Consider the following 19,789-nt stretch of genomic DNA (forward strand, 5'->3'; position numbering starts at 1 on the left):
CGGCCCCCGCGCCGCCTCCCATTGGCTGCGGCCGCCCGGCGCCGCCTCCCCATTGGCTGGCTGGCCGCGCTCCTCCCGCGCCGCCGCCGCTGATTGGTTGTTTGCGCACTGCTCCCGCCCCCGCGCCGCGCTGATTGGGTAAAGCCGCTGTTGCCACGCCTCGCGCGGCTTTTCCCGCTCCGGCCCGGAGACTCCCCGGCGCGCCGCTGATTGGTTGTTGTTGCGCAGCGCCCGCCCCTCGCCCGGCGCTGATTGGCCACGCGCGCGGGGGGACGGTCCCCATTGGCGGCAGCGGCCGTCGCTCAGTGCGGGCGGCCGGCGGGCCCAGCGCAGCTCGGCGAGCGCGGCGCGGCGGGCGCGGAGCGGGGCGGCGGCGGCGTCGACTCCCGGCGGCGGCGAGGAGGGGCCGCCCGCCCGCCGGCCCCAAGGTGCGGCCGCAGCAGCGCATGCGCCAATGGCGGAGGGCTTCGGGAGGGGGGAAAGGCGGGCGGACGCATGCGCGGAGCGCGGCCGGCGGCGCCTGCGCGCTGCGGGCGATTTTGGCGGGCGGAGCGCGGAGCGGCGGCAGCTCGGAGCGGCGGCCGAACCGCGGCGAACGGGCCCGCGCCGGAGCCGCTCTCCGCGCAGGTAGCGCCGTCGGCGGGCGGCGGATGAATGGGCGGCAGCGCGGGGCGGGCCCGCCGCTCTGACGGGCGGGCGCGGCGGCCAATGGCGGCGGGAGGGAGGCGGGGCCACGTGGGGAGCGGCGGGCGCGGTATTTAACAGCGGCGGGCGGGAGGCGTGGCGGCGCGGTGATTGGCAGGCGCGCTGACCAATGGCTGCGGAGCGCGGGCGTGGCTGCGCTTTGAGTGACGGCTTTGCCGCCCAATAGCGGCGCGGCGGGGCCGCGGCGAGCGGCGGCGCGCTCAGCCAATCAGCGCGCGGGCGCGCTGCCGCTGTGACCAATGGCGGCTCGGGGCGCGCTTGTGGCCCCGCCCCCAGGCCCGGGCAGCGGGCCCCGCTTTGAACCCGAAACTGCGGCTTTTTCCCCCAAAACCGCGGCCTGTGCTCTCCGAGCGCCGCGCTCCGCCTCAGACCGCCGCTCCCCCGCCTCACAGCCGCGGGTTTTCCCTCAGAAGTGCCGCTTTTAGCCCTCGGGAGGGCGGGTTTGGCCCGAGCGCGGCGCGTTCCCTTTGTTCCCTCAGGATTGCCGGGCCCCCGGGGGAGCTCAGCGCTTCCCTTCCCTTCCCTTCCCTTCCCTTCCCTTCCCTTCCCTTCCCTTCCCTTCCCTTCCCTTCCCTTCCCTTCCCTTCCCTTCCCTTCCCTTCCCTTCCCTTCCCGCCGGGAATCCGCCAGGAAATTCCACCCCTGCAGCGAGGGATTCCTCACTGGGGTTTAGGGCTGGGGTTTAAATTAAGAAATCCGCTAAAATTCAGGCTTAAGGGCAGGGAAAAAAGCGCGAATTGGGGTTTTCCTAAACTTAGGGGTTTTAATCCTCCTCGATTTTAAGGGGTTTAGCCCGAATTCTGTTTCGCTGTTCTCAAATCCCGTCTCAGTTTTAGGGGATTTATCCCGTGTTACATTTCGCTCTGCCTAAATCCTCAGGTTTTTTTAGGGTTTTTTAGCCCAAGTTGTGTTTCTTTGTGCTGGAATTCTCGCTGCTTTTTAGGAATCGGCCCCTCCTCTGCTCCCCGCCTTGGGATCTCCTTTTGGGGGTCCCAAATCCTTCCTTGGGGTCCCAAAATGACCCCAAATTCCTCCTTGGGTCCCAAAATGACCCCAAATCCTTCCTTGGGAATCCCAAAATTACCCCAAATCCCTCCTTGGGGGTCTCAAAATTACCCCAAATCCTTCCTTGGGGATCCAAAAATTACCCCAAATCCTTCCTGGGGGTCCCAAAATTACCCCAAATTTCTCCAGGGGTCCCAAATCGATCCCAAATCCTTCCTTGGGGATCCAAAAATTACCCCAAATCCCTCCTGGGGGTCCCAAAATTACCCCAAATCTCTCCTGGGGTCCCAAATTGACCCCAAAACCTTCCTTGGGGATCCCAAAATGACCCAAAATCTCTCTGTGGGAATCCCAGAATGACCCCAAATCCTTCCTTGGGGTCCCAAATTGACCCCAAATCCCTCCTGGGGGTCCAAAAATGATCCCAAATCCTTCCTTGGGGTCCCGAAATGACCCCAAATCCCTCTTGGGGCTCCCCAGGTCACCCCAATGTCCCCTTTACGGGAGCTCCAGGAACCTCAAATCACCTTTTGGGGACCCTGAGATATCCCCAAATTCCCACCTGAGCTATTGCCTGTCCCATGGTGACATTCCCTGTGACATCCCATGGTGACATTCCCTGTGACATCCCCTGTCCCATGGTGACATCCCCTGTCCCATGGTGACATCCCCTGTGACATCCCCTGTCCCATGGTGACACTCCCTGTGACATCCCCTGTCCCATGGTGACATTCCCTGTCACATCCCTGTGACATTCCCTGTCCCATGGTGACATTCCCTGTGACATCCCCTGTCCCGTGGTGACATTCCCTGTCCCCTGTCACTGTCACTGTCCCATGGTGACATTCCCTGTCCCTGTCCCTGTCCCTGTCCCTGTCCCCAGAGCGGTGGCTGCGCTATGGGCAGGAGGAGCCGGCGGGCAGCCGACAGCTCGTCCTCGGGGGAGGAGGAGGAGTATGTGGTGGAGAAGGTTCTGGATCGGCGCGTGGTGAGGGGCCAGGCCGAGTACCTGCTCAAGTGGAAGGGCTTCTCCGAGTGAGTGACACGGGACGGCGCGGGGACACCGGGGACACCGGGGACAGTGCGGGGACACGGGACGGCGCGGGGACACTGGGGACAGCACAGTGACACTGGGGACAGTGCGGGGACACAGGACTGCACGGTGACACCGGGGACAGTGCGGGGTCACGGGACAGTGCGGGGACACCGGGGACAGTGCGGGGACACCGGGGACAGCGCGCGGACACAAGACGGCACGGTGACACCGGGGACAGCGCGGGGACACTGGGGACAGTGCGGGGACACCGGGGACAGCACAGTGACACTGGGGACAGCGCGAGGACACCAGGGACAGCGCGGGGACACCGGGGACAGTGCGGGGACACTGGGGACAGTGCGGGGACACGGGACAGTGCAGGGACACAGGACTGCACGGTGACACCGGGGACGGCGCGGGGACACGGGACGGCGCGGGGACACCGGGGACACCAGGGACAGTGCAGGGACACAGGACCGAGCGGTGACACTGGGGACAGTGCGGTGACACTGGGGACAGCATGGTGACACAGGACAGTGCAGGGACACAGGACAGAGCGGTGACACTGGGGACAGTGCGGGGACACTGGGGACAGCATGGTGACACGGGACAGTGCAGGGACACAGGACTGCACGGTGACATGGGACAGAGCGGTGACACGGGACAGTGTGGGGACAGCGGGGACAGTGGGGACAGCACGGGGACACAGGTCGGCACGGTGACACTGGGGACAGTGCGGTGACACAGGACAACACAGTGACACCGGGGACAGCGCGGTAACACAGGACAGCACAGGGACACTGGGGACAGCGCGGTGACACTGGGGACACAACGGTGACAGTGGGGACAGTGCGGTAACACGGGACAGCACAGGGACACTGGGGACAGCGCGGTGACACTGGGGACACAACGGTGACAGTGGGGACAGCACGGTAACACGGGACAGCACGGTGACACGGGACAGCGCGGTGACGCTGGGGACAGCGCGGTGACACTGGGGACAGTGCGGGGACACCATGGACATCATGGTGACACGGGACAGCGCGGTGACACGGGACAGCGCGGTGACACTGGGGACAGCATGGTGACACGGGACAGAGCGGTGACATGGGACAGCGCGGTGACACTGGGGACAGCATGGTGACACGGGACAGAGCGGTGACATGGGACAGTGTGGTGACACGGGACAGTGTGGTGACACGGGGCAGTGCGGGGACACGGGATGGCACGGGGACACCAGGGATGGCACGGTGACATGGGACAGCGCGGGGACACCAGGGACAGCATGGTGACACCGGGGACAGCGCGGTGACACAGGACGGCGTAGTGACATGGGGACAGCACGGTGACAGTGGGGACAGCGCAGTGACACGGGACAGTGAGGTGACACAGGACAGCGCAGTGACACAGGACAGCGTGGTGACGCCGGGGACAGTGCGGTGACACGGGACAACACAGTGACACGGGACAACACAGTGTCAGTGGGGACGGCGCGGTGACATGAGGGACAGCACAGTGACAGGGGACAGGTGGTGGCACTGGGGACAGCGCGGTGACACCGGACAGCACGGTGACAGTGGGGACAGCACGGTGACACTGGACATAGGACACTGCTGGGACCCTGGTGCAGGAGGGGGACCCTGCTGTGTGACAGGGGACACAGGACAGGGACATGGGGACACCACAGTGGCCCTGGGGTGACCCCGGGTGTGATGGGGACATGGGGACGCTGCTCTGTGACAGGGGACGTGGGGACTGCACGGGTCAGGGGTGTCCCCACAGTGTCCCTGCGTGCCCCGGGGTGAGCCCTGTCCCTGGGTGTCCCCACAGTGTCCCTGGCTGTCCCCTGACTGTCCCCTGGGTGTCCCCGGGTGTCCCCACAATGTCCCTGGCTGTCCCCTGACTGTCCCCTGAGTATCCCCACAGTGTCCCTGGCTGTCCCCTGGCTGTCCCCTGGCTGTCCCCTGGGTGTCCCCTGGCTGTCCCTGACTGTCCCTGGGTGTCCCCACAGTGTCCCAGGGTAGCCCTGGCTGTCCCTGGGTGTCCCCACAGTGTCCCTGGCTGTCCCCTGGCTGTCCCCTGGCTGTCCCCTGGCTGTCCCTGACTGTCCCAGGGTAGCCCTGGCTGTCCCTGGGTGTCCCCACAGTGTCCCTTACTGTCCCCTGGGTGTCCGCTGTCGCCTGGCTGTCCCCTGGGTGTCCCTGACTGTCCCCTGGGTGTCCCTGACTGTCCCCGGGTGTCTCTAGCTGTCCCCTGCTTGTCCCCGGGTGTCCCTGCACGTCCCTGACTGTCCCCTGTCCCCTGGCTGCCCCTGGGTGTCCCCACAGTGTCCCTGGCTGTCCCCTGGCTGTCCCTGACTGTCCCAGGGTAGCCCTGGGTGTCCCTGCCTGTCCCCTGGCTGTCCCCTGGCTGTCCCTGTGTGTCCCCTGGGTGTCCCTGCCTGTCCCCTGGGTGTCCCTGTGTGTCCCCAGGTGTCCCTGGGTGTCCCCTGGCTGTCCCCCAGATGTCCCTGCCTGTTCCCTGCCTGTCCCCTGCCTGTCCCCTGCCTGTCCCCTGCCTGTCCCCTGGGTGTCCCCAGGTGTCCCTGTGTGTCCCCTGGGTGGCCTCACAGTGTCCCTGGCTGTCCCTGACTGTCCCAGGGTAGCCCTGGGTGTCCCTGCCTGTCCCCTGGGTGTCCCTGTGTGTCCCCAGGGTGTCCCCAGGTGTCCCTGTGTGTCCCCTGGGTGGCCTCACAGTGTCCCCGGGTGTCCCCGGGTGTTCCCCTGGCTGTCCCCCAGATGTCCCCCAGATGTCCCCCAGATGTCCCTGCCTGTCCCCTGCCTGTCCCCTGCCTGTCCCCTGGGTGTCCCTGTGTCTCCCCAGGGTGTCCCCGGGTGTCCCCTGGCTGTCCCCCAGATGTCCCCCAGATGTCCCTGGCTGTCCCCTGCCTGTCCCTGCCTGTCCCTGCCTGTCCCCCGGTGTCCCTGCGCCCTGACCGTGTCCCCCAGGGAACACAACACGTGGGAGCCCGAGAAGAACCTGGACTGCCCCGAGCTGATCTCGCAGTTCCTGCGCAAGGACCGCAGGATGAGGGACATGAGGGACGTGAGGGACGGCGAGGGGACACGGCCCCGCGAGCGCCCCGAGGGCGCCAAGCGCAAGGGACTGCCCGGCAGCGAGGATGGCAGGGCCAAGAAAAAGAGAGAGGTGAGGGGGGACATGGGGACAGGGGGACATGGGGATGGCAGGGCCAAGAAAAAGAGAGAGGTGAGGGGGGACGGGGACAGGGACAGGGGGACATGGGGACAGGGGGTATGGCAGGGCCAAGAAAAAGAGAGAGGTGAGAGGGGACAGGGACAGGGACATGGGGACATTGACAGGGGGACAGGGGGATGGCAGGGCCAAGAAAAAGAGAGAGGTGAGAGAGAGAGGGGACAGGGACATGGGGACATGGGGACAGGGGGACAGGGGGACAGGGGGACAGGGGGATGGCAGGGCCAAGAAAAAGAGAGAGGTGAGGGGGGACAGGGACAGGGGGACAGGGGGACAGGGGGACAGGGGGATGGCAGGGCCAAGAAAAAGAGAGAGGTGAGGGGGGACAGGGACAGGAGGCAGGGGGATGGAGACATGGGGACAGGGACATGGGGACAGGGACATGGGGACATGGGGACAGGGACATGGGGACAGGGGGATGGCAGGGCCAAGCAAAAGAGAGAGGTGAGAGGGGACAGGGACAGGGGGACATGGGGACAGGGACATGGCAGGGCCTAGGAAAAGAGAGAGGTGAGGGGGGACAGGGACAGGGACAGGGGGACAGGGGACATGGGGACAGGGACATGGGGACAGGGGGAGGGACAGGGGGATGGCAGGGCCAAGAAAAAGAGAGGGGACAGGGGACAGGGAGGTGGGGGGATGGGGACATGGGGATGGGGACATGGAGATGAGGACAGGGGGATGGGTGGGCCAAGAAAAAGAGAGGGGACAGGGACATGGGGAGGGACAGGGGGACATGGGGACAGAGGGACATGGGGGTGGCAGGGCCAAGAAAAAGAGAGAGGTGAGAGGGGACAGGGACAGGGGGACAGGAGGACATGGGGACGGACAGGGACATGGGGACAGGGACGTGGGGAAGGGGGTGAGAGAGAGGGGACACCTGGAAACAGGGACATGGGGATGGGGACATGGGGATGGGGATGGGAGGGTCAGGAAAAAGAGAGAGGTGAGAGAGGGGACATGGAAATGGGGACATGGGGATGGGGACATGGATGGGGACATGGAGATGGGGACAGGGATGGGGACAAGGGCATGGGGACATGGATGGGGACAGGGGTGTGGGGGCACAGGGATGGGGACAGGGATGGGGACAGGGGGATGGGAATGGGGACATGGGGAGGGAGGTGAAAGAGAGGGGACATGGGGATGGGGACACAGGGATGGGGACAAAGAGACTGGGATGGGGATGTGGGGATGGGGACAGGGACACAGGGAGGGAGATGAGACAGAGGGGACAGGGATGGGGACAAGGGATGGGGACACTGGGATGGGGACAAGGGATGGGGACATGGATGGGGTCAGGGACATGGGGATGGGGACAGGGAGACCAGGAGAGGGTGGGACTCCAGGGATGGGCATGAGGGACAGGGGGAGGGGACAGTGGCACCCCACATCCTCCCTGTGGGGACAGGAAGGGCCACCAGGGAAGGGGACAGTGCCTGGCCAAGGGCCACTCCCCCAGTGCCACCACAGGGGGACAGGCAGAGCTGCAGCCCCTCCCTGTCCCCTCCTCCCCACAGAACCCCTTTCCCCAAACAACCCCTTTTCCCAAACAATCCCATTCCAAACAATCCCTTTCCAAACAATCCCTTTCCAAACAATCCCTTTCCAAACAATCCCTTTCCCCACAGAATCCCTTTCCCCAGAACAATCAGAACAACCCCTTTTCCCCAGAAAAATCAGAACAATCAGAACAATCCCTTTCACCAGAACAATCAGAACAGCCCCTTTTCCCCAGAACAATCAGAACAACCCCTTTTCCCAGAACAATCAGAACAATCAGAACAACCCCTTTCCCCAGAACAATCAGAACAACCCCTTTTCCCCAGAACAATCAGAACAATCAGAACAACCCCTTTCCCCAGAACAATCAGAACAATCAGAACAACTCCCTTTTCCCAGAACAATCAGAACAACCCTTTCACCAGAACAATCAGAACAGCCCCTTTTCCCCAGAACAATCAGAACAATCCCTTTTCCCCAGAACAATCAGAACAACCTTTCCCAAACAACCCCTTGTCCCCAGAACAATCAGAACAACCCCTTTCCCCAGAACAATCAGAACAAATCAGAACAATCCCTTTTCCCCAGAACAATCAGAACAATCAGATCAACCCCTTTTCTCAGAACAATCAGAACAATCAGAACAACCAGAACAATCAGAACAGCCCCTTTCCCCCAGAACAATCAGAACAACCCCTTTCTCCCCAGAACAATCAGAACAATCCCTTTCCCCAGAACAACCAGAACAATCAGAACAATCAGAACAACCCTTTTCCCCAGAACAATCAGAACAATCAGAACAATCAGAACAATCCCTTTCCCCAGAACAACCAGAACAATCAGAACAATCAGAACAGCCCTTTCCCCACTGTCCCTTCTCTCCCCAACCAGAGCAATGACATCGCCCGTGGCTTCGAGCGGGGGCTGGAGCCCGAGAAGATCATCGGGGCCACCGACTCCTGCGGGGACCTCATGTTCCTCATGAAGTGGTGAGGGACCAGTGCTCCCAGTTCGTGTCCCCAGCCTGTCCCCAGTTCGTGTCCCCAGCCTGTCCCCAGTGCTCCCAGTTCGTGTCCCCAGCCTGTCCCCAGTTCGTGTCCCCAGCCTGTCCCCAGTGCTCCCAGTTCGTGTCCCCAGCCTGTCCCCAGTGCTCCCAGTTTGTGTCCCCAGCCTGTCCCCAGTTCGTGTCCCCAGCCTGTCCCCAGTGCTCCCAGTTCCTGGCCCTGTCCCCAGTTTGTGTCCCCAGTTTGTTCCTATGTCCCCAGTTTGTGTCCTTGTCCCCAGTTTGTGTTCTTGTCCCCAGCCTGTCCCCAGTGCTCCCAGTTCCTGTCCTTGTCCCCAGTTTGTGTCCCCAGCCTGTCCCCAGTGCTCCCAGTTCCTGGCCTTGTCCCCAGTTCGTGTCCTTGTCCCCAGCCTGTCCCCATGTCCCCAGCCTGTCCCCAGTGTCCCCAGTTTGTGTCCTTGTCCCCCAGTTCGTGTCCTTGTCCCCAGTTTGTCCCCAGTTTGTCCCCAGTGTCCCCAGTTTGTCCCCAGTTTGTCCCCAGTTTGTGTCCCCGTGTCCCCAGCCTGTCCCCATGTCCCCCAGGAAGGACACGGACGAGGCTGACCTGGTGCTGGCCAAGGAGGCCAACCTCAAGTGTCCCCAGATCGTCATCGCGTTCTACGAGGAGCGGCTGACGTGGCACGCGTACCCCGAGGAGGGCGAGGGCAAGGAGCGGGACCCGCCGCGCAGCTGAGCCCCAGAACACCCCAGAGCACCCCAAAAACACCCCAGAGCACCCCAAAAACACCCCAGAGCACCCCAGAAACACCCCAAAATCCTGTACATAGCCCCCAGCCGGGCACCTGTCCCTCTGTCCCTCCCAGTGTCCCCAGGGACAGGCCTGGGCTGTCCCCAGTTTGGGGTGTCCCTGTTTTGGGGTGACTCTGTTTTGGGGTGACTCTGTTTTGGGGTGTCCCATTTTGGGCTGTCCTGATTTGGGGTGTCCCTGTTTTGGGGTGTCCTGATTTGGGGTGTCCCCATTCTGCGCTGTCCCCATTATGGGGTGTCCCAATTTGGGGTGACCCCATTTTGGGCTGTCCCCAATTTGGGCTGTCCCCATTTCAGGGTGTCCCGATTTGGGGTGTCCCACTTTGGGGTGTCCCATTTCGGGGTGTCCCGATTTGGGGTGTCCCATTTCGGGGTGTCCCATTTTGGGGTGTCCCAATTTGGAGTGTCCCAATTTGGGATGTCCCCGTTCCGGGCTGTCCCCATTATGGGGTGTCCCAATTTGGGGTGATCCCAATTTGGGGTGTCCCAGTTTGGGGTGTCCCAATTTGGGGTGTCCCAATTTGGGCTGTCCCATTTTGGGCTGTCCCATTATGGGGTGTCCCAATTTGGGGTGACTCCATTTTGGGCTGTCCCATTTGGTGTGTCCCATTTCGGGGTGTCCCATTTCGGGGTGTCCCAATTTGGGGTGACTCCATTTTGGTGTGTCCCATTTCGGGCTGTCCCATTTTGGTGTGTCCCCATTTGGGGTGTCCCATTTCGGGGTGTCCCATTTCGGGGTGTCCCATTTTGGGGTGTCCCATTTTGGGGTGTCCCAATCTTGGGGTGTCCCAATTCTGGGGTGTCCCCGATTTGGGGTGTCCCATTTTGGGCTGTCCCATTTTGGGGTGTCCCAATTTGGGGTGTCCCATTTTGGGGTGTCCCATTTTGGGGTGTCCCGATTTGGGCTGTCCCATTTCGGGGTGTCCCATTTCGGGGTGTCCCATTTCGGGGTGTCCCCAGCCTGTCCCCTCCCCCCGGTAGATTTGGGGGTTCCCCATTTTGGTGTTTTTTACAGTTGGTGTTTTTAGCCGGGGCCCCCCCAGTGTCCCCGTGTCCCCTCTGGCCCCTCCCCCCGTCTGTCCCCACCCCCGGGTTTGATTCCAATAAAGAAGAATTTTCAGGAGCTCGGGACCAGTATGGCCCAGTATGGCCCCCAGTATGGCCCAGTGTCCCCCCAGTATGGCCCAGTGTCCCCCCAGTGCCCCCAGTATGGCCCAGTGTCCCCAGTATGGCCCAGTGCCCCCCCAGTGCCCCCAGTATGGCCCAGTGTCCCCCCCAGTATGGCCCAGTGCCCCCAGTGTCCCCAGTGTGGCCCAGTGCTCCCAGTATGGCCCAGTGCCCCCCAGTATGGCCCAGTATGGCCCAGTGTCCCCAGTATGGCCCAGTGTCCCCAGTATGGCCCAGTGTCCCCCCAGTGTCCTCCCAGTATGGCCCAGTGCCCCCAGTATGGCCCAGTGCCCCCAGTATGGCCCAGTGTCCCCCCAGTGTCCCCCCAGTATGGCCCAGTGTCCCCCCAGTATGGCCCAGTGCCCCCAGTATGGCCCAGTGTCCCCCCAGTGTCCCCAGTATGGCCCAGTGCCCCCAGTATGGCCCAGTGTCCCCCCAGTGTCCCCCCAGTATGGCCCAGTGTCCCCCCAGTATGGCCCAGTGCTCCCAGTATGGCCCAGTGTCCCCCCAGTATGGCCCAGTGCCCCCAGTATGGCCCAGTGTCCCCCCAGTGTCCCCAGTATGGCCCAGTGTCCCCAGTATGGCCCAGTATGGCCCAGTGTCCCCCCAGTATGGCCCAGTATGCCCAGTGTCCCCCCAGCCCAGTGCCCCCAGTATGGCCCAGTGTCCCCCCAGTGTCCCCCCAGTATGGCCCAGTGTCCCCCCAGTATGGCCCAGTGCCCCCAGTATGGCCCAGTGTCCCCCCCAGTATGGCCCAGTGTCCCCCCAGTATGGCCCAGTGTCCCCAGTAAGGCCCAGGGAACCCATTGGGGTGCAGCAGGGACACTCGGGTGACACCAAAGGGGGGGTTGGGGACACTCGGGTGACACGAGGAGGGGGGTTGGGGAAACTCGGGTGACACCAAACGGGGGGTTGGGGACACTCGGGTGACACGGGGGAGGAGTTGGGGACACTCGGGTGTCACCGCGCGCTCCCGCCAGGGGGCGCCCTCGCGCTGCCGCCCCGCCCCCCGCGGGAAGGGGCGTGGCCTGTGCAGACCCCGCCCCCTCCGCGGCCCCGCCGTCCCCGTTCCCCTCCCCCACTCCCACGGGTGCTCCCCCGTGCCCCCCCCCGCGGCTCCGGGACCCCCGGGGGGGTTTTGGGGGGTTCGGGGGGTCCGCAGGGGGGGGAGGGGGGGATTTTTGGGGATGTTTTCCCTCCGCAAAGCACGATGGGAAACTCGGCGCGGAGACAAAGGGCCGGGCCACGCCCCCCGCGCGCGGGGCACGCCGGGAAGGGCTGAGGGCAGGGGGCGGGGCTTGGGGGGTTAAGGGGCGGGGCTTGGGGGGTTAAGGGGCGGAGCTTGGCGGGTTAAGGGGCGGGGCTTGGCGGGTTAAGGGGCGGGGCTTGGCGGGTTAAGGGGCGGGGCTTGGCGGGGCCCGGCGGAGGCGGCGCGCGCTCAGGTGGGCTCGCGGCGGCGGCCGTGACGTCACCGGGGGGTCGTGTGACGTCACGGGGAGAGCGGGGCTGGGGGGGACCCCTGGGGGGGGTTGGGAGGCTCTGAAGGGGCGGAGGGGGGGCGGGGGTCACCGCCGGCCGGCGCTGTCACCCCTTGGGGTCCCCTGTCCCCTCCCGGGGCTCCGCTGTCCCCTCTGGTCACCCCTTGGGGTCCCCTGTCCCTCTGTCACCCCTTGGGGTCCCCTGTCCCGCCCTGGGGCTCCGCTGTCCCCTCTGGTCACCCCCGGGGCTCCCCTGTCCCGTCTGTGCCTCCCCGGGACTCCTTTGTCCTCCCCAGGGCTCTCCTGTCCCCTCTGTCACCCCTTGGGGCTCCCCTGTCCCCCCCCGGGGCTCCCCTGTCCCTCTGTCCCTCCCTTTGTCCCTCTGTCCCCTCCCTCCGTCCCTCTGTCCCCCCGCTGTCCCTCTATCCCGCTGTCCCTCTGTCCCCCCGTCGCTCTGTCCCCCCTCTGTCCCTCTGTCCCTCTGTCCCCTCCCTTTGTCCCCCCGTCCCTCTGTCCCCCCGTCCCTCTCCCTCTGCTCCTCCCTCTGCTCCTCCCTCTGTCCCCCTGTCCCCTCCCTCTGTCCCTCTGTCCCTCTGCTCCTCCCTCTGTCCCTCTGTCCCCCTGTCCCTTTGTCCCTCTGTCCCGCCGTCCCGCTGTCCGTGCCGCTGTCGCCGCTGTCAGCGCGTCCCCGCTGTGCCCGCAGGCGATGGGGGATGGAGCGGGGGGAGGAGGAGGAGGAGGAGGAGGAGGAGGAGGAGGAAGGACGCGGGGCCGAAGATGAGGAAGGAGGCCGGGCCGAGGCTGAAGGAGCCGGGGATGGCGGCGGCGGAGCCCCGGGTGACGCTGGAGCCCCGGGTGACGCTGAGGACGACGATGACGATGACGATGATGATGATGACGATGATGATGATGATGAAGGCCTGGCCGCGCGGTTCCTGGCTCTGGAGCTCGCCCTGTCCGAGCAGCTGCGGGCGCTGCCGCCCCCCGGGCCCCCCGTGTCGCTGCTCTACGCGCCCCTCGAGTACGCGTGGGAGCCGCACCGGCGCTTCGTGCGGCGCTACCTGCGCACCCCGAAACCCGTGCTGTTCCTGGGCATGAACCCCGGCCCGTTCGGCATGGGCCAGACCGGGGTACGGGGTTCGGGGGGTTCGGGGGGTTCGGGAGTGAACCCCGGCCCGTTCGGGATGGGCCAGACCGGGGTACGGGGGTTCGGGGGTTCGGGGGGTTCGGGGGGTTCGGGGAGTGAACCCCGGCCCGTTCGGGATGGGCCAGACCGGGGTACGGGGGTTCGGGGGGTTCGGGGGGTTCGGGGGGTTCGGGGGGTTCGGGAGTGAACCCCGGCCCGTTCGGGATGGGCCAGACCGGGGTACCGCAAGAGGGGGGTTCGGGGGGTTCGGGAGTGAACCCCGGCCCGTTCGGGATGGGCCAGACCGGGGTTCGGGGGGTTCGGGGGGTTCGGGAATGAACCCCAGCCCGTTCGGGATGGGCCAGACCGGGGTTCGGGGGGTTCGGGAGTGAACCCCGGCCCGTTCGGGATGGGCCAGACCGGGGTACGGGGGGTTCGGGAGTGAACCCCCCGGCCCGTTCGGGATGGGCCAGACCGGGGTTCGGGGGGTTCGGGGGGTTCGGGGAATGAACCCCGGCCCGTTCGGGATGGGCCAGACCGGGGTACGGGGTTCGGGGGGTTCGGGGAGTGAACCCCGGCCCGTTCGGGATGGGCCAGACCGGGGTACGGGGGGTTCGGGGGGTTCGGGAGTGAACCCCGGCCCGTTCGGGATGGGCCAGACCGGGGTACGGGGGGTTCGGGAGTGAACCCCGGCCCGTTCGGGATGGGCCAGACCGGGGTACGGGGGGTTCGGGGGGTTCGGGGTACGAGGAGTGAACCCCGGCCCGTTCGGCATGGGCCAGACCGGGGTTCTGGGGGTTCGGGTTCGGGGTTTGGGGGTTCGGGGCTGAGGGCACGCGGGGTTCGGGGGTTTGGGGGTTCGGGGCTGAGGGCACGCGGAGTTCGGGGGGTTCGGGGTTCTTGGGTTCGGGGTTTGGGGGTTCGGGGCTGAGGCCACGGGGGGTTCGGGGGGTTCGGGGCTGAGGGCACGCGGGGTTCGGGGGGGTCTGGGGAGGTCTCAGGGCGTTCCGCGAGGTCCCAAAGGAGAGGAATTGAGGCTGGGGGTGCTCAGGGGGTCCCGATCCGTCCAGGGCAGCACAGGAGGGAAACTGAGGCACGGGGGGATCACCCGGAGGGGGCGATGCCCCCACCGCACCCACCCCCGGCCCTGACGCCCCCTCCCACCCCGCAGGTCCCCTTCGGCGAGGCGTGGCACGTCCGGGAGGGGCTCAGGGGGTCTCGGGAGGAGGGAAACTGAGGCACGGGGGGGTCCCAAAGGGTTCTGGTCCGTCCCATGAGATCCTAGAGGAGGGAAACTGAGGCACAGGAACGTTTGGGGGGACTCAGGGGGTCTCCAGAGGAGGGAAACTGAGGCACGGGGGGGTCCCAGAGGGTCCTGGTCCGTTCCATGAGATCCTAGAGGAGGGAAACTGAAGCACGGGGGGGGGGTCCCAGCCCATCCCATGGGGTCTCCGGAGGAGGGAAACTGAGGCACGGGGAGGTCCCAGGGGGGAAACTGAGGCACGGGGACGTTTGGGGTGGCTCAAGAGGTCTGCAGAGGAGGGAAACTGAGGCACGGGGGGGGTCTCTGCCCATATCATGGGGTCCTGCAGGAGGGAAACTGAGGCACGGGGACGTTTGGGGTGGCTCAGGGGGTCTCCGGAGGAGGGAAACTGAGGCACGGGGGAGTCCCAGCCCATCCCATGGGGTCTCCAAAGGAGGGAAACTGAGGCACGGGGGGGTCCCAGAGGGTCCTGGTCCGTCCCATGAGATCCTAGAGGAGGGAAACTGAGGCACGGGGGGGGTCCCAGCCCATCCCTTGGGGTCCTGCAGGAGGGAAACTGAGGCACGGGGACGTTTGGGGTGGCTCAAGGGGTCCTGCAGGAGGGAAACTGAGGCACGGGGAGGTCCCAGGGGGGAAATTGAGGCACGGGGGGATCACTCGGAGGGGGCGATGCCCCCACCGCACCCCCCCCCGCGCCCTGACGCCCCCTCCCACCCCGCAGGTCCCCTTCGGCGAGGCGTGGCACGTCCGCGAGTGGCTGCGGGTGCGGGGCGCGGTGCGGAAGCCGCCCCGGGAGCACCCCAAGCGCCCGGTGCTGGGGCTGCGCTGCCCGCGGGCCGAGGTGAGCGGCGCCCGCTTCTGGGGGCTGGTGCGGAGCCTCTGCCCGGACCCCCGCGCGTTCTTCCGCCACTGCTTCGTGCACAACCTGTGCCCGCTGCTCTTCCTGGCCGAGTCCGGCCGGAACGTGCCGCTGCCGGAGCTGCGGCGGCCGGAGCGGGAGCGGCTCCTGCGGCCGTGCGGGGCCGCGCTGGTGGCGGCCGTGCGGGAGCTGCGGGTGCGGCTGGTGCTCGGGCTGGGCCGCGTGGCCGAGCTGCGGGCGCGCCGGGAGCTGCGGGCGGCCGGGCTGGACGTGGCCGTGCGGGGGATCCCGCACCCGTCGCCCCGGAACCCCCGCGCCAACCGCGGCTGGGAGGGCGAGGCGCGGGCGCGGCTGGAGGAGCTCGGGGTGATGCGGCTGCTGCGGGGGGAGGGACGGGGCGGGGGGCTGGGGGCGTGGGGGAGGCTGGGGAGCGGGGGGGGAGGGGGCTGGGGGGGCCCTGGACCGGTTTGAGATTGGGGAAAAGGTGATACATGGGGCTCTGGACCAGTTTGGGACTGGGGAAGAGGAGCCTGGAGGGTCCCAGACCCAGTCAGACCAGTTTGGGACTGGGGGGACCCTGCTCCAGTCAGACCAGTTTGAGACTGGGGGGAAGGGGACTGGGGGGTCCCAGACCCAGTCAGACCAGTTTGGGACTGGGGGGACCCTGCTCCAGTCGGACCAGTTTGGGACTGGGGGGAAGGGGGCTGGGGGGGCCCTGACCCAGTTTGAGATTGGGGGGAAGGTGATACATGGGGCTCTGGACCAGTTTGGGACTGGGGAAGAGGAGCCTGGAGGGTCCCAGACCCAGTCAGACCAGTTTGGGGCTGGGGGGACCCTGCTCCAGTCAGACCAGTTTGAGACTGGGGGGAAGGGGACTGGGGGGTCCCAGACCCAGTCAGACCAGTTTGGGACTGGGGGGACCCTGCTCCAGTCGGACCAGTTTGGGACTGGGGGGAAGGGGGCTGGGGGGGCCCTGACCCAGTTTGAGATTGGGGGGAAGGTGATACATGGGGCTCTGGACCAATTTGGGACTGGGGAAGAGGAGCCTGGAGGGTCCCAGACCCAGTCAGACCAGTTTGGGACTGGGGGAAAGGTGTTGGATGGGGCCCTGGACCAGTTTAGGGCTCGGGGGAAGTCCCTGCTCCAGTTAAAGACTGGGAAGAAGGTGATGGATGGGAGCCTGCCCCAGTTTGGGACTGGGGGGAAGGAGCCTGGGGGGTCCCTGCCCCAGTCAGACCAGTTTGGGACTGGGGGGACCCTGCTCCAGTCGGACCAGTTTGGGACTGGGGGGAAGAGGGCTGGAGGGTCCCAGACCCAGTCAGACCAGTTTGGGACTGGGGGGAAGGGGCCTGGGGGAACCCTGCTCCAGTCAGACCAGTTTGGGACTGGGGGGAAGGGGGCTGGAGGGTCCCAGACCCAGTCAGACCAGTTTGGGACTGGGGGGACCCTGCTCCAGTCGGACCAGTTTGGGACTGGGGAGAAAGGGGCTGGGGGGACCCTGCTCCAGTCAGACCAGTTTGGGACTGGGGGGAAGGGGGCTGGGGGGACCCTGCTCCAGTCAGACCAGTTTGGGACTGGGGGGAAGGGGGCTGGGGGGGCCCAGACCCAGTCAGACCAGTTTGGGACTGGGGGGACCCTGCTCCAGTCGGACCAGTTTGGGACTGGGGGGAAAGGGGCTGGGGGGGCCCTGACCCAGTTTGGGACTGGGGAAAATGAGCCTGGAGGGTCCCAGACCCAGTTTGAGATTGGGGAAAAGGTGATACATGGGGCTCTGGACCAATTTGGGACTGGGGAAGAGGAGCCTGGAGGGTCCCAGACCCAGTCAGACCAGTTTGGGACTGGGGGGAAAGGGGCTGGGGGGGCCCTGACCCAGTCAGACCAGTTTGGGACTGGGGGGAAGGGGGCTGGAGGGGCCCTGACCCAGTTTGAGATTGGGGGGAAGGTGATACATGGGGCTCTGGACCAATTTGGGACTGGGGAAGAGGAGCCTGGAGGGTCCCAGACCCAGTCAGACCAGTTTGGGACTGGGGGAAAGGTGTTGGATGGGGCCCTGACCCAGTTTGGGACTGGGGGGAACGTGACAGATGGAGCCCTGCCCCAGTTTGGGGCTGGGGGGAAGGTGTTGGATGGGGCCCTGGACCAGTTTAGGGCTCGGGGGAAGTCCCTGCTCCAGTTAAAGACTGGGAAGAAGGTGATGGATGGGAGCCTGCCCCAGTTTGGGACTGGGAGGAAGGGGCCTGGGGGGTCTCTGCCCCAGTTTGGGACTGGGAGGAAGGAGCCTGGGGGGGCCCAGACCCAGTCAGACCAGTTTGGGACTGGGGGGAACAGGATTTAGGGCAGCACCACAGGGCAGGGGGTGAATCCCCGCCCCACGCGGGGGGTTTTTGGGGTTCCTGTAGGGCGGGTCCTGCCTCAGTTTCCCTTTTGGGGTTTTTGGGGTTCCTGTAGGGCGGGTCCTGCCTCAGTTTCCCCTTTTGGGGTTTTTGGGGTTCCTGTAGGGCGGGTCCTGCCTCAGTTTCCCCCTTTGGGGTTTTTGGGGTTCCTGTAGGGCGGGTCCTGCCTCAGTTTCCCTCTCGGGGTTGGTGTTTGGGAACTCGCGGCGCTTTTTGTGGATTCCGGTTTAAATAAAGCGAGAATTGGTAAAAATGCAAAGAATGTCAATGGGGGGAGGGGGGGAGGGGAACTTCCTGGAATCCTCCCTCGCTCTGGGCAGAACTGGGATGAACTGGGAGGAACTGAGCCGAACTGGGATGAACTGAGCCGTCTTGGTTCAGTCCCGGTTCGGTCCCGGCTGGGTCCCGGTTCGGTCCCCGATCAGTCCCGGTTCGGTCCCGGTTCGGTCCCGGTTCAGTCCCGGTTCGCTCCCCGTTCGCTCCCGGCTCACTCCCGGTTCCGTCCCGGTTCTGTCCCGGTTCGCTTCCCGTTCGCTCCCGGTTCGGTCCCGGTTCGGTCCCGGTTCAGTCCCGGTTCGCTCCCGGTTCGCTCCCGGTTCGCTCCCGGTCCGGCGGGGCCGCTGTGCCGGAGCGGCGGGCGCGGCTCTGCGGGCGGGAACCGCTAGAGAGAGACAGAGAGCTGCGGGACCGGCACCGGGAACGGGAACGGGAACGGGCTGAAACCGGCACCGGGACCGGCACCGGGAACGGGAACGGGAACGGGCTGAAACCGGGACCGGCACCAGGAGCGGGAACGGGAACGGGAACGGGCTGAAACCGGGACCGGCACCGGGAGCGGCACCGGCACCGGGAGCGGGAACGGGAACGGGCTGAAACCGGGACCGGCACCGGGAACGGGAGAGAGACAGAGAGCTGCGGGACCGGCACCGGCACCGGCACCGGGAACGGGCTGAAACCGGGAACCGACACCGGGAACGGGAGAGAGACAGAGAGCTGCGGGACCGGCACCGGCACCGGGAGCGGGAACGGGAACGGGCTGAAACCGGGACCGGGACCGGGACCGGGACCGGGAGCGGCACCGGCACCGGGAACGGGAACGGGAACGGGAACGGGAACGGGAACGGGAACGGGAACGGGCTGAAACCGGCACCGGGACCGGCACCGGGAACGGGAGAGAGACAGAGAGCTGCGGGACCGGCACCGGCACCGGGAACGGGAACGGGCTGAAACCGGGACCGGCATCGGGAGCGGCACCGGCACCGGGAGCGGGAACGGGAACGGGCTGAAACCGGGACCGGCACCGGGAGCGGCACCGGCACCGGCACCGGGAACGGGAACGGGAACGGGCTGAAACCAGCACCGACACCGGGAACGGGAGAGAGACAGAGAGCTGCGGGACCGGCACCGGCACCGGGAACGGGCTGAAACCGGCCCCTGCACCGGGAGCAGCACCGGGAACGGGAGAGAGACAGAGAGCTGCGGGACCGGGAGCGGCACCGGGAGCGGGGCTGACACCGGGAACGGGACCGGCACCGGGCTGAAATCGGGAACGGGACCGGCACCAGGAGCGGGACCGACACCGGGAACGGGCTGAAACCGGGATCCGGACCGGGACTGACACCGGGACCGGCACCGGGAGCGGGGGCGGGAGCGGGGCTGACACCGGGACCGGGCTGAAACCGGGAACGGGACCGGGGCTGAAACCGGGACCGACACCGGAACCGACACCGGGACCGGGGCTGAAATCGGGACCGGGACCGGGACCGGGGCTGAAACCGGGACTGGGACTGGGAACGGGAACGAGACTGAAACCGGGACCGGGACCGGGGCTGGGTCTGAAACCTGGACCAGGAACGGTAACGGGAACTGGCTGAAACTGGGACCGAAACCGGGACCGGGACTGGGAATGGGATCGGGACCAGGAGCGACACTGGCACCGGGGCCAGAAACGGGACCGGGGCTGAAACCGGCACCAGGACTGACACCGGGAGTGGGACCCGCACCGGGACTGGGACTGGGACCGACACCGGGACCAGAAACGAAACTGGGACTGGGACTGAACCGGGACCGGAAACGGGACTGGGACTGGGACTGAAACCGGGACCAGGACTGACACCGGGAGTGGGAATGGGGCTGGGACTGACACCGGGACCGGGACTGTTCCACCCCCGGAGCTGCCCCGGTACCGTTC

The 19,789-nt window shown here is 66.0% G+C and overlaps 3 protein-coding genes across 4 annotated transcripts in view; all 3 read left to right on the plus strand.

Moving 5' to 3' along the window:
• The window catches only part of PPP1R1A (protein phosphatase 1 regulatory inhibitor subunit 1A), a 48,019-nt gene extending 45,413 nt beyond the window's left edge, over positions 1–2,606 (plus strand). The window contains exon 7 of the mRNA XM_056515174.1: positions 2,596–2,606. The gene's annotated coding sequence lies outside the window, so the exon portion shown is untranslated. The remainder of the gene's footprint in view (positions 1–2,595) is intronic.
• CBX5 (chromobox 5) lies at positions 296–9,274 on the plus strand. Of its 2 annotated transcripts, none has more exons than XM_056515172.1 (5): positions 296–428; positions 2,594–2,745; positions 5,734–5,932; positions 8,393–8,490; positions 9,087–9,274. In XM_056515172.1, exons 2-5 carry the CDS (start codon positions 2,609–2,611, stop codon positions 9,235–9,237), a joined length of 585 nt encoding a protein of 194 aa, XP_056371147.1. In that variant the 5' UTR covers positions 296–428; positions 2,594–2,608; the 3' UTR covers positions 9,238–9,274. The 2 variants fall into 2 exon arrangements, with proteins under 2 accessions (XP_056371147.1, XP_056371145.1); XM_056515170.1 differs by lacking the exon at positions 296–428 and adding an exon at positions 503–627.
• Positions 9,275–12,669: 3,395 nt separating this feature from the next.
• Positions 12,670–15,676, plus strand: SMUG1 (single-strand-selective monofunctional uracil-DNA glycosylase 1). Its single transcript, XM_056515144.1, has 2 exons — positions 12,670–13,086; positions 15,068–15,676. Exons 1-2 carry the CDS (start codon positions 12,670–12,672, stop codon positions 15,674–15,676), a joined length of 1,026 nt encoding a protein of 341 aa, XP_056371119.1.
• Positions 15,677–19,789: the final 4,113 nt, after the last annotated feature.

This window comes from Oenanthe melanoleuca, linkage group LGE22 (genome assembly GCF_029582105.1).
Source record: "Oenanthe melanoleuca isolate GR-GAL-2019-014 linkage group LGE22, OMel1.0, whole genome shotgun sequence".
NCBI lineage: Eukaryota > Metazoa > Chordata > Aves > Passeriformes > Muscicapidae > Oenanthe > Oenanthe melanoleuca.

What these genes read in the sequence shown, in the direction of transcription:
- SMUG1 (XM_056515144.1), top strand. Translation starts at nt 12,670, where the DNA reads ATGGAGCGGGGGGAGGAGGAGGAGGAGGAGGAGGAGGAGGAGGAGGAA. An exon ending in TCGGCATGGGCCAGACCGGG is followed by an intron (nt 13,087 to 15,067) that starts GTACGGGGTTCG and finishes CCCACCCCGCAG; the next exon opens with GTCCCCTTCGGCGAGGCGTG.
- CBX5 (XM_056515172.1), top strand. Translation starts at nt 2,609, where the DNA reads ATGGGCAGGAGGAGCCGGCGGGCAGCCGACAGCTCGTCCTCGGGGGAG. An exon ending in GGGCCAAGAAAAAGAGAGAG is followed by an intron (nt 5,933 to 8,392) that starts GTGAGGGGGGAC and finishes CTCCCCAACCAG; the next exon opens with AGCAATGACATCGCCCGTGG. An exon ending in CTCATGTTCCTCATGAAGTG is followed by an intron (nt 8,491 to 9,086) that starts GTGAGGGACCAG and finishes CATGTCCCCCAG; the next exon opens with GAAGGACACGGACGAGGCTG.